Source organism: Sorex araneus, chromosome X (assembly GCF_027595985.1).
Source record: "Sorex araneus isolate mSorAra2 chromosome X, mSorAra2.pri, whole genome shotgun sequence".
Lineage (NCBI taxonomy): Eukaryota > Metazoa > Chordata > Mammalia > Eulipotyphla > Soricidae > Sorex > Sorex araneus.
This window is the reverse complement of record NC_073313.1, coordinates 120,323,479-120,335,923: the sequence shown is the minus strand read 5'-3', so window position 1 is coordinate 120,335,923 and position 12,445 is coordinate 120,323,479. Positions and strand designations below refer to the sequence as shown.

Sequence of the window (12,445 nt, the reverse complement as noted above, 5' to 3'; positions counted from 1 at the left end):
GTGATTGACTGGTTGGTCACAGAGTACAAAGAAAGAGGTTACAGATAAACAAAGGAATGGCAGTGTCTCGGGAGCACTGTGATGGGTGTAACCCTATAAACCTAAGCTCCCTATGGCAAGGGAGAAAGGATAAACCAATGTTAAACTTAAAATGTTTAGAGTTATATTCTAACACCCACTGAAACTCACAAAGACATTTGATGGTGGGGAACCAATATGTGTTGCGTGCTCATGTGCACCTGTACATCCCCTGCCTCTATGGAACTTTGAAAGGTGTAAAGTACACATGTGAACATACTCAAATTATAAGTTTATAGCTCAAAAAAGTCTTATGATCTAAAACCATTTAACAAACACTCAAAAACAAAGTAGAATCCAAACATAACAAGAGTTTCTAACAAGACTATAGAAACTCTATTATGGCTGTTGCACAAGGCTTCTATTACACAGAACATTAATATTACAGTTTTGTCTATATTTAAACTTATATAAAATAATGTAAGTTACTTTTTCCAATTCTGATCACTTTTTTTATAAGGAGCATCTTCAGTAATGCTCAGAGGCCACCAGGTTCAAGCCCAGTAGTGCTGAAAAAGGATGTGTGGTGCTGGGGATGAAACTCGGGTCCTCACACTTGTTAGGTATGTACTCTACCACTTGAAATATCACCAAGGCTCTGAGACTATGGTTTCTTTATCTCCACATTAATGTTTGTGAGATGCATCCATACCAAGTGTAGTTTAATTTCCACTTTTCATTGCTGTGTATTATTGCAGAGCATAAATATAAATTTTTCTAATACATTTTCCTAATGAATATAATTTTCTAGGTATTAATATTTTCTAAACGTTGGCAATTTAAAAGCTAGCATAAACATATGTATAAATGTCATTTGGTAAATTAATACACATTTTTATTACAGTTTTATCTAAAGTGAGATTTTGGGGTTGTAGAGAACACATATGTTTACCTTTATATATTATGACAAACTGTTTACACAAAATGGTAGTAATAGTTCTAGTTGTGCCACATCCTCAGAAAACACAATGTTTTCTGACTATTATTTTAGGCATTCTTGTGGGGTGAGTGGTTGCTGGTATTACATTTTAATTATAATTTGCATATCTCTGCAGAATAATGAAGTTAAGTTTACTCTCATAACTTTATTAGATTGTGTATGCTTTTGAAATGCTATTTTAAATGGTTCCCATTTTTCTATTGTATTTCTTTTTTACTCATTGGTAAGAGTTCTTTATATAGTAGCACTGTAGCACTGTCATCCCGTTGTTCATTGATTTGCTCGAGTGGGCACCAGTAACATCTCCATTATGAGACTTGTTGTTACTGTTCTTGGCATATCAAGTATGCCACGGGTAGCTTGCCAGGCTCTGCCGTGCAGGTGGTAGCTTGCCAGTAGCTTGCCAGGCTCTCTGAGAGGTTCGGAGGAATCGAACCCGGGTCGGCCGCGTGCAAGTCAAACACCCTACCCGCTGTGCTACTGCTCCAGTTCCACTTTATATAGTATAGATATGAATAATTTGGTGGATGTATATGCTGTGAGCATAATCTCCCATTTTGTGGCTTGCTTCCTTATTTTTAATGGTGTTTTTAATGAAAAGAGGTTTTTATTATTAATAAAGTGCAAAATGTGTAATCCTTTCATCCTTAAGTCCCTTTATAAACACTGTCAGTTGAAAAAACCCAAGTATGCATGTTTTGTGACTGAAATCTCCAGGCTTTCTCAGAGTCAGGGATGGAAGACCTCCCCTCATCCCCCTTTTCCGGGAGCCTGACATTCACACCCATGAACTGTCTCTGGTGCCATATAAGCTCATTAACCAGCCATGATCTAGAGACTCATAAATAATCTCAAAAGAGATCAACAAGCTGCAGAGACGCTTCCAGGTTCCAAAGTAACCAACAGGTTAAAAATTTAACTCCAGAAGTATCACCCCTTTCAAAATTTTAAAATTCCTGGAACAATATCTCAAACTACACCACTGATATATCAGGAGTAGCACACTACATTGGATAGGATATAAAGCAGAAGGCAACCAATCTTGGGTAAGAAAATATTAACACCCTTTACTTGGTGGTTGTAGGATAACATTGGGTATGTCCTTTCAGCCTTGCTGCAGAGAACTTAGTTTACCTTAAAGCAATGTCCTTTCTGTATGGACACAGGAAGACAGTTAATATTATGTTTTGTAACTTGGGAGCTGATTGGCTCCAATAATATTTACTCCTGGGCATCTGTTTTCTAAACTCAGTTGCCCTTATTTCCTAGCACCCCAAAAGCAGGGTCCCGACGAGGGATGGAATGGAACCCTGGCAAGCTGTGAGCTACCCTGGCATCAAAATGGGCCAGGCCAAAGCGCCACAATACTCAACTATAAGTTGAGTCATGATCCAAAAGTAACAATGAGGGGCTGGAGCGATAGCACAGCGGGTAGGGTGTTTGCCTTGCACGCGGCCGACCCGGGTTCTAATTCCAGCATCCTATATGGTCCCCTGAGCACCGCCAGGGGTAATTCCTGAGTGAAGAGCCAGGAATAACCCCTGTGCATCGTCGGGTGTGACCCAAAAACCAAAAAAAAAGTAGCAATGAGTCTAGGACCCTGCTGGGGTTAGGAAGACTAACCTGACCTGAGGACTGTAGTCTGGAATATATAGTGAGATGTCCTCAGGAAGAACCAAACTTTAAGTTTGATATATCTCTTACTGTGCTCATACTGAATGACATTGCTAGAAATATTAGAAATAGATTTACTACAACTAATTAAGTGGATTACTAGCTGAGGAAAGAAGAAAGCAACACACCCTGGATGGGATCTCACCCTTAAGTGGACCTCCTAGTAATCTGGAATAATCTCCTTAGAGAGATTTTGTTAATCTCTTGGAGGAGTGGTCTTACCCTTCTTTGTTGATTTGTTAATATTCAACCCACATTTGTGTCACCACGCTATGTAATTGCTATATAAACTAAGACTGTAAGAGAAGTAAGGGATAAGACACAGAAGCAGAGCACAAAACTAAAGAGAATCAGGGAGTCATCGGAGCCAGAAGCAGGGGAATGAAAGAGCACAAATCGAGTGAGAGAGTCAGAAGTAAGGGTCAGAGTCAGAAGTAAGAGACAGAGTCAGAAGTAAGAGCGAGAAGGGCTCCAGAGAAAGAAGCAGGAGGGCTCCGGAGAGATTGGAAGAAGAGAGGTCAGAAGAGACCAGAGGAGAGACTACGGAGACAGAGTCAGAGATAGGGAGACAGACAGAAGAAAGCACAGTGGCACACACAGAAGCAGAGCACAGGAGGAGCCATCCCGTTCCAGTCCATACACAGCAGCTTGAGAGCACTGAACGCGAGCGGCGAGAGAGAGAGAGAGAGAGAGAGAGAGAGAGAGAGAGAGAGAGAGAGAGAGAGAGAGAGAGTGCCACTCCGAGAGCCCGCAAAAACAACACACACATCACTCCCTTCCCCGCATGCGCTTTTGTATTTTTTACAGGTGGTCCCTTCTCTATCTGAGCTGCCTTTTCCCCCAGATGCTGGGACCATTGGTGGTGGAAAATGGGCACTGGTGAAGGGATGGGCACACTCGACCACTGTATTATTGAAATGCAAGCATGAAAGTTTGTAAGTCTGTAACTGTACCTCATGGTCATTCACTAATAAAATTTTTTGTAAAAAAAGAACCAGGAAAAATATTTTAAAAACATATATTAACACACCAAGGCTTGTAGCAACATGTTAGTAATCTCTCATACAAGGGCTCTAAGGTGAGATACAACAATTTTCACACACTTTCTTCTAAGGAAATCTTTTTATCATTGTTAGTGAATTATTTATAACAAGCAATGCAAAATAAATTATTTAGGACATGCTATTGGGACAGTCTTGGGTGGTGGTAGGAAAAGTTGGAAATAATTGTGGTGGAAAGGTGCAATGGTGGTGAAATTAGTGTTGGAATATTGAATGTAATAAATCATCACGAACAACTATAAAAATAAAATAAAATTTAAGAAAAGAACACTATCAGCTCTAAATTCATGAAGATCATTCACTGTGTACTTTGTATTTGATTTATATTTTCACTATTCCTATTAAGATATAATATCCATTTGGGATTTTATTTATTTATTTTTAAAAAATTTTTATTAGTGAATCACCATGAGGTACAGTTACAAACTTATGAACTTTCGTGTTTGCATTTCAGACATACAGTGATCGATTACCCATCCCTCCACCAGTGCCCATTCTCCTTCCCCAATGTTCCCAGTATCCCTCCCACCCCCCCCTCCATCCCCCCCCCACTCCATCCTGCCTCTGTGGCAGGGCATTCCCTTTTGTTCTCTCTCCTTTTGGGTGTTGTAGTTTGTAATAGAGGTATTGAGTGGCCATGAATGGGAGACTAACACCCAAGAGTAGTAGAGATAAGGACCAGGAGGTCTTCCCCACAGCTTGGAAACTGGCCTCACATGCTGGGGGAAAAGGCAGCTGAGATAGAGAAGGGAACACCAAGTAGAGGATGTTGGGAGGACCCATTCAGGCTGAAAGATGTGTGGGATTTTATTTAGCGTATTATTTCAGATGGACACAACATAAATTTTTATACATGTGGAAAGCAGATCAACAACTAATTGACTTTTGAAAAACAACATTTCCCTATTTCACTGCATTGTCTTCTTTGTCATAATTCAAGCAACCCGTATATGTAGGTATGTTTCACATATGTGTGTGTATGCATGCGTATACACTCATCTAAACTAATCCTTTGAGGTAATATCATTCTATTTACTCACTACAGCTTTTTTATGTCCGATATTTATTAGGCTTGGAAGTCTTGTAACACTTTTTTAAGCTTATCATGGCCATACTTGATACCTTGCATCTTTATATGCATAGTGGAATTTTCTCGTCAACAGAAGTAGCCTGCTAATAATTTATATGGATTGAATTTATAGATCAATTTATGAATAATTGACAATTTAAAAATATTTATTTTTTAAGCCCAAAGCTTGGCATGTCTCTATATCATGCAAGTTTTCTTTACCTCAAGGATAATTGTCTAAAGTCATTCATATTGCACCTTTAACCTCCGTCAGGAGGGCATCAGTCACAGAGAAGCACACAAGGAAACAGACACACAAGGACTGCCCAAACATTAGGGTCACCCAGGCAGGTATACGTCAGTTCACAAGCTGGCCATTTATTAAATACAATATTCCTATTCCACCCTGTTTCAGAACATGTGAATTATTGTTTAAGTTGAAAGAAACATTAAGAACAATTAGTAAACGCATCAATTTTTTAAAAATGTTATTGAAACACCGTGAGATAGTTACAAGCTTTCATGTTTGGGTTACAATCACACAATGATCAAGCACCCATCCCTCCACCAGTGCACATTCCCCACCACCAATATCCCCAGTATCCCCCCCTTTCCCACCCTCCCCCTGCCTCCATGGCAGACAATATTCCCCCCTAATCTCTCTCTACTTTGGGGCATTATTGTTTGCGATACAGATACTGAGATATGATCACATTTTGTCCATTATCTACTTTCAGCACACATCTCCCATCCCGACCGATTACTCCAGTCATTATTTTCTTAGTGATCCCTTCTCTATTCCAGCTGACTTCTCCCATCCGCTCATGAGGTAGGCTTCCAGCTATGGAGCAGTCTTTCTGGCTTTTGTATCTACTGCCCTTGGGAAATAAATAAAAATTTAATGGATCTTATTAAGAGCAGAGACTGGGATCTTCACATAGGTAATCAGCAGGTAATCCTACAGTTAGAGTAAGATTATGACAATTTTTTATTCTATTTTTGCCCATGTTGGTTATCCTTTACACTGAAAAGACCCAAACTATTTTATTCTATTCTTTCCAGAGAGCATTTTTGCTTGCCCTGTAATCTACTCTCTTCTTTTCTGGCACATTTTTGCTGCCCATTTATATAATAAGACCTAAACTGACTTTGTCCAGGGGATTATTCCAACCTAAGGGTTGGGTTTTTGTTAGGTCTCACAGGTTATTTTTAAAATTTTCTGTGTAGAGGTCCTGTGAATAAGTAATTATATTTATTTCTGTCTATTCAATTTAATTCATAGATATTTTATTCCCAAATGTTTGGCATTTGGGCACAATTTCTATATATTTTAATCATACAATTCAACGATTTCAATAAATGTATTCACCAGTGGAGTCTTGAAGACTGCCTCTTCATTCAGTCCTCCACCCTCCCCATAATCTCAATTGTTGAATCCAAGGCCAAGAGTTTTGTCATTGTTTGATGCTGTCTAGCTCCTTGTTTTATTTCTTTGTATACCCCAGATGATTGAGATCATTTTCTGCCCTCATTATGACTTATTTGGCTTACCATGATCCCTCCAGTTCCATCTAAGTTGCAGCAAACTGTAAAGTTTCAATTTTCTTCTAGTTTCACAGTATCCTACTGTGTATTTGTCTTTTTACAGTTAGACAAATTCCAGTCTCAAAATCAGGCAAGCACCAATTAGTTTTATTAAAACTTTTTACAAATGGAAAATACAGAATGCATTATTTTGTGCCTGCTATGTCCTCCACACGTATATACTTATTAAGTTAGTTTGAGGGCTATATCAGTCAGTGCTCAGGCCTTATCCCTGACTTTGTACTGAGTAAACACAACTGTTGAGGCTCAGGGGACCATATAGGGTGCTGAGGATCAAGCCCAGACTGGCTGTGTACAAGACAATCACTGTACTATCTCTCCAGCACCCTCACATACATAATTTTATGTTCATCTGTATTATTTTTATTGTTTGATTTTTATTCCCTAGTATACTGATGTATAAAAACATCATAATTTATCTCTTGGTGAACATTTTGGTGAACATTTTGATTATACCCACTTCGTGTCTATCATACACAATATTCCTCAGAACATGGCTATGTGCAAATCTTTTCGAGGAAATACAGTTTGAATTCTGTTTAATTTTATTGTAGGACATTTATAAGCATTAAATTTCTGTACATATGGCTAGTATAACCTTTTTTAAAAGTTGTTAAAATATTTTCAAAGTGATTAAGACTCTCACTAGAAAATGAGAGAAGAGCTCTAGTTGTTCCATATTGTCAAAATTACTTAAGATGGTTACACTCCTAAATTTTAGCAGCTCTGATGAGATTCTAGTGGTATTCCATTTTGATTTTATGTTGGGGACGGGCCTGGGCACCCTCTGCCTCTGACCCTGTAAACGGACTGGGTGAGGAGGGGGCCTAGGCACCGCCTGCCTTAGTTCCTGTAAACAGGAATGAGTATGGAGAAACGTGGCATGAGGGCGAGTCATCCCCTGACAGCTGACCTTGACAGGCGGCCGAAGGGCCACCATGCTCTGGCGGCCAGCCTGGAAAGGGGGTCGAAGGTCCACCAGGCTCTGGCGACCTGCCTAGTGAGAAAAGTTGAAGGGCCACCATGCTCTGGCAGCTGGACTGAAGGGAGGATTAGCTCGTATCTGCCATGGCCATGCTCAAGGCCACATCTGCTTTCCCATGTTTCTCAAGGCTGAGAGAAGGAACCGAAAAATAAGTAATATTGGCAAAAATAAAGTTGCCTGCACCGCTTGAATAATGTTTATGCCACTTATCTAACCTGCTGATCATTGTTAAACTAAGACTATATAAACCCGTTTGATTTCAATAAGCTTGCTGTATGCCGTATATTGCATGCAGTCCTCCCTAGCCCACTCAACTCTCATTCCCTCTCTCTGGCCGAGGTTCAAGTTGGCCGCGCAGGCTGCGGCAATTTTATTGACATTTCCCAAATGAATAGTGAGTTTCAGAATCTTTCCATAACGTATTTGTCAATTTATACGTGCATTTGGGGGAAATGTTTGCTCAAATTTCCATTTTTTAAAATGCAGGTTTATTTCTTATTTTTAATTTTAGGAGTTCTTATATATTATACAAATACAAACCTTTTGTCAGTTACTTATATTGCAAACATATTCTTTCAGCTTCCCACTTACTTTTTCTTATCCATGTGTTTTAAAGAAAAGAACTTTTGAATTGGATAAGTCAGATTTTTCATTTATTCTTTTGTGATCATTTTCTTTTCCCAAGTCTGCAAAGTTTATCTCTCCTCTTTAGAAGTTTCATTACTGGATTTCTTTATTTAGAATAAATTGTGTGTGTAGTTTAAGGTAAAATACAATGTTCTACACCTGCACCCATGACGATTTTCAGTTCCTCAGCACTATTTGTTAAATGGACTATGCAGATATGTTGAATTACTACTTTGAAAACTTTATTAAAAATTAATAAACAGTATGGATATACTTAAGTCTTTACTCTTTTCTATTTACCTCCATATCTATGTATATAACTAGATCTTATGTATTGGAATAAAATCATGTAATTATCCAGATGGGGAAAGTTCAAAATTATTTTATATATTCTATATATTTGTATTTACACCAAAATTTACATATAAGACTGTAAGACTGTCACGCATGTGAACATGCTACATGTCCATGCTGGAAACTTAATTTAGGTTTTAAATATTTGGTTTTAAATTTTAAATTCCAATGCTGGAAATTTTATTTTGGCTGCATTAAAATGATACCTCAATTGAGAGATAACTGGTATCTTAACAGTCTTAAATTTACTGATCCAGGGCCATGTTTTATCTTTACCCTTATTTTCACCGTTAGTTTCTTTCAGTAATGCTTTGTCGCTTTCTGCATGCTTTATTAAACTTATTTCTAAGTATTTTGTTGTAATAATTACACACAAACACAATTTCAGTTTCCAAGTGTTCATTACTAATACTTAGAAACAGCAAAAATATTTTTGTGTATAGAAACACAGTTGGATTTTTATCTATAAAAATTTAGCTTTGCTAAATTAAGGTCAGTACCATAGTAGATATGTTGTATATACCTTAAAATGATGTAAATATGTGATTGTGTAACTTGCAATGCAAGAAATATTAACCGCCTTTTGAAAAGTATGAAGGCGCTTTTGCTGTTGTTGCAGTTTTGAAAATCCAACACAGCTCTGATGCATTAGATACTCACTGGCTCACCTCACAGAAGGGGTTCATGTATCGAGGGGCCCCTCACAAGAGAGGCCATCAGCTGCTCCATCCTGTTCCAAGTTCTAAAAATGCAGCTGCCTGTAGTCTATATTTATATAATGATTTGGCTGAAGAGGCAGGTGGTTGAATATTCCCCACCAACTTTAATCCTGTTTAGCAAATAAAAATAACTTCATTTTTCCTTCCCTTAAAAAACCAACATGTCGATTTTTGCTGCGGTTGTTGTTGTTTCTTAATATAAAAGAAACAAAACAGAAAGCGGTAATTTAAAAAAAAATAATCCCAGTGTAGGATTTAGCCTAGCAGTAGAGCAGTTGCCTTGCACGTTTAAGGCCCGTGCATTTTTTCTTCCTACACAGAAAAACTATTCTTAACCCACTCTCCCGGACTCTTTTTTTCCCCCCGATTTATTTTGTCTGTGCAAATAGGGGAGATAAACAGAGAGTACAGAGCACTTTTAGCAGAAAGGACTTCAGGGGCAGTGAAGCACATCCTAAGAGCGGAAAGGGGCAAAGGCAGGTCCCCGGAGAAACTGCAGTGACCGACAGCCAGCCTCCCACGCTGCAGAAAACGGCCTTTTTTCCCAGGTAGGCAAAGAAACGGAACTGTTAAGCACACAAAGCATGGCCTAGCCGGGGCCCAGGTGGGTGTTGTTCAAAGGATCTCCGCCAGACAGTCTAGGGGGGCGGGGCTGGGCGGGGGCGGGCGTGTCCGACTCCGCCCCGGAGGCGGGGCCTCTCGCGGGGGGGCGGAGCCGCTGGCGCCGACGAAGCGTCACGTGAGCGGCCGACGCTAACTCTCGCGCTCCTTCCTCCGGCGTCAGACGTTGCTATCCGTCGCTCGCGGTCAGGTGTCCCTTGCCCGTGGCCCTGAAGTCGCGGGGGCCGGGGCGGCTCCGCACAGCAGCAGGCGCCGGGGCCGAAGGTGAGGGAGCGGGCGGCGCGGCGGGCGCGGGCTCGCGCGCCGTGTGCGGACGTGGCGCGAGGCTCCTCCCCGGGGCGCGGGCGGGGGGCTCCCGAGCCGTCCGCCACCCGCAGCCCCTCCGAGCCCGCGGCGGGCGACTCCGCGCCCGGGTGGCCGCCAGGGCTGGGCCCGGGCCGGGGACGATCCCGGGCGGACGGTGGCCGTCGGGGCCCGGCGCCGGCCTTCCCGACCCCCCCCCCGGCCCGCCCCGCCCCCGGCCTCCGTGGTGCAGAAAATGGTGGTCAGCGCGGCGGCGGGGGCGGGAGGCCCGGGGTGGGCGGGTCGCGCCGAGCGCTCGGCTGCAGCTGTCTCTGCTCCCCCCCGCAGGTCTGAGGGTCCAAGTGTCTCCGAGGAGCACTTGCAGCGACAATCGGAGGAAGGCGGAGTCGGCAAGGATAGGCCCAGGTTGGTGCGGGCGACGGGGCGGGGGCGCCGATGTAGCACCCACTTGGGGACCCCCTGCGAGCCGCACCGGCCCGCCTTCTCCCCGAACCCTGGCTTCCCTGAACCCCCGATCCCTGTCCTCCATCTTGGTGGCCACAGAGGCCTGGGACTGGATCTGCAGGGGAAATGGTGGGTCGGGGGAGGGAGGGGAGAGAAGTGCCGGAGAAGGGAGGGAGGGAAGGCCAGACTGGGGGCCCCCTAGAGGGCGTTGGACGCTGCTTAGGTGGGAAAAACGAAGTTTTCAAAAAGCTGTGGCAATCGAGGACTCAGAACCTTGAAAGGTGCTTAGTAGGGCCTCTGTCCTCGGTGCTGATCAGTCCCCCCCCCCCCCGGAGAAAATAGCCCTTGACCTGGTCTTTTGTCTCCTAGGAGCAATGGCATCCAAAGAGAAACAAGAGCTGAACAACCTGACCATGGGAAATGCCAATCCGGAGCAGGCCAAGAAGGATGCAAAGGAGCAAGATGCTACTAAAGGAGAGTCTCAGCCCCCCTCTCTGGAAACCGCTGAATACTGCGTGCCCAGAGGAAATCGTAGGCGCTTCCGTGTTAGGCAGCCCATCCTGCAGTATAGATGGGACATGATTCAGAGGCTTGGAGAGCCGCAGGCTAAGATGAGAGAAGAGAATGTGGGGAATCTTGGGGCGGAGATGAGGGAGCTGAGGGAAAAGCTGAAGGAAAAGCAGTCCGGTCATACGCTGCGGGCCGTCAGTACTGACCCCCCTCACCATGACCATCATGATGAATTTTGCCTTATGCCTTGAATACTATTTTCCCGGAGGTTAATAGGGGGACACGCCTGCTTCCTAAACTTACATGTTCGTGATGTACTTTTGTTGTAAACATTTTGCCGTTGTTTATTGTGGGTCTCCTATTACCAGCTTCTAATTGAATGTTGTGTTTTTGACCCAGTCTGTAAGTTTCTGTTAGCAGGGGAGTTTTACCTATTGCATGGAAAGATGCCCATATATTGTGAAGTTAATAAACTGTTTTAAAAAGCGTTTTTATTCCCATCTGATATTTTATAAATGAATCCAAGGGATGAAAAGGAAAAGTGCTCATAGCCTTGAGGGGGGAGGCCCCCAAGTAATTTTCTGGAAGACCCTTCTGGTGACACTCGCTGGTGCCGGGTAAGGTCAATAAGAGTTAAGGAGGAGGGACGTGCAGCTGAGGTCCTGCTCCTCCAGTCCAAAAGTGCTCAGGGGCTCCAAGGCTGTGTGCCTGGAGGTAATCAGGGGAACGTGTAGAGGGTCCGATGGAGGTTGGCAATGTGTCATGTCCTTATTAATTTCAGTACTATCTGGCCCCAAAGTGGTCCTCTCAATAGAATTACGTATGCTTAGAGTTCTCTGATTTGTCCTAAAATTAAACATTTAATGAAAGATCTCGACCGCCTAATAGAAAGTAGTCTGAGTACTTACAAAACACTGCCAGAACCTTACATTTTGGATTTTATTTAAAAGTATAACTCTAATAAAAGATGCGTGTCTTATGAAAAATCAGTAAGATGAAACTAATACCCAGGTACCTGTTTCCGATGTGGTATGTGTTTCCAAGTTTGTGAGTGTTCTCCAAACTCAGGTTGCCATTGGCAAATGCAAGACCAAACCTTTAGATATTCTTTCCACATATTTGGACATATTTCCAAAGTCAGATCTCGATACTCATGGGCAGGTTTAATGAGCCACCAGGTAAAAAATGTCCCACTCATCTTTCTGGAATTCATAATTGGAATTTTAAAATTTGAAAATGTCATTTTGCATGTGGATAAATTTCTTGAACCTGTTAAGCTTAATGCTTAACCTTGTATACTTTGTTCTCTTTTTCCTTAAATGTAATTTTTTACATTCAGTGAGCTGCCAAGTAAAAAAATGTCCCATTGATTTTTTCTGGAATTCCCAATTTAAATTAAAAGATTTAAAAATGTCATTTTGCACGTGGATAAACTTCTTAAACCCATTAATCTCA

The 12,445-nt window shown here is 42.1% G+C and overlaps 1 protein-coding gene across 1 annotated transcript; it reads left to right on the top strand.

The window, feature by feature from the left end:
• Nucleotides 1-9,865: 9,865 nt before the first annotated feature.
• Nucleotides 9,866-11,478, top strand: LOC101549835 (protein BEX2). Its single transcript, XM_004614448.2, has 3 exons — nt 9,866-9,997; nt 10,364-10,441; nt 10,850-11,478. Exon 3 carries the CDS (start codon nt 10,855-10,857, stop codon nt 11,239-11,241), a length of 387 nt encoding a protein of 128 aa, XP_004614505.2. The 5' UTR covers nt 9,866-9,997; nt 10,364-10,441; nt 10,850-10,854; the 3' UTR covers nt 11,242-11,478.
• Nucleotides 11,479-12,445: the final 967 nt, after the last annotated feature.

Excerpts from the sequence above, each read along its gene's own strand:
- LOC101549835 (XM_004614448.2), top strand. The coding sequence starts at position 10,855 with ATGGCATCCAAAGAGAAACAAGAGCTGAACAACCTGACCATGGGAAAT.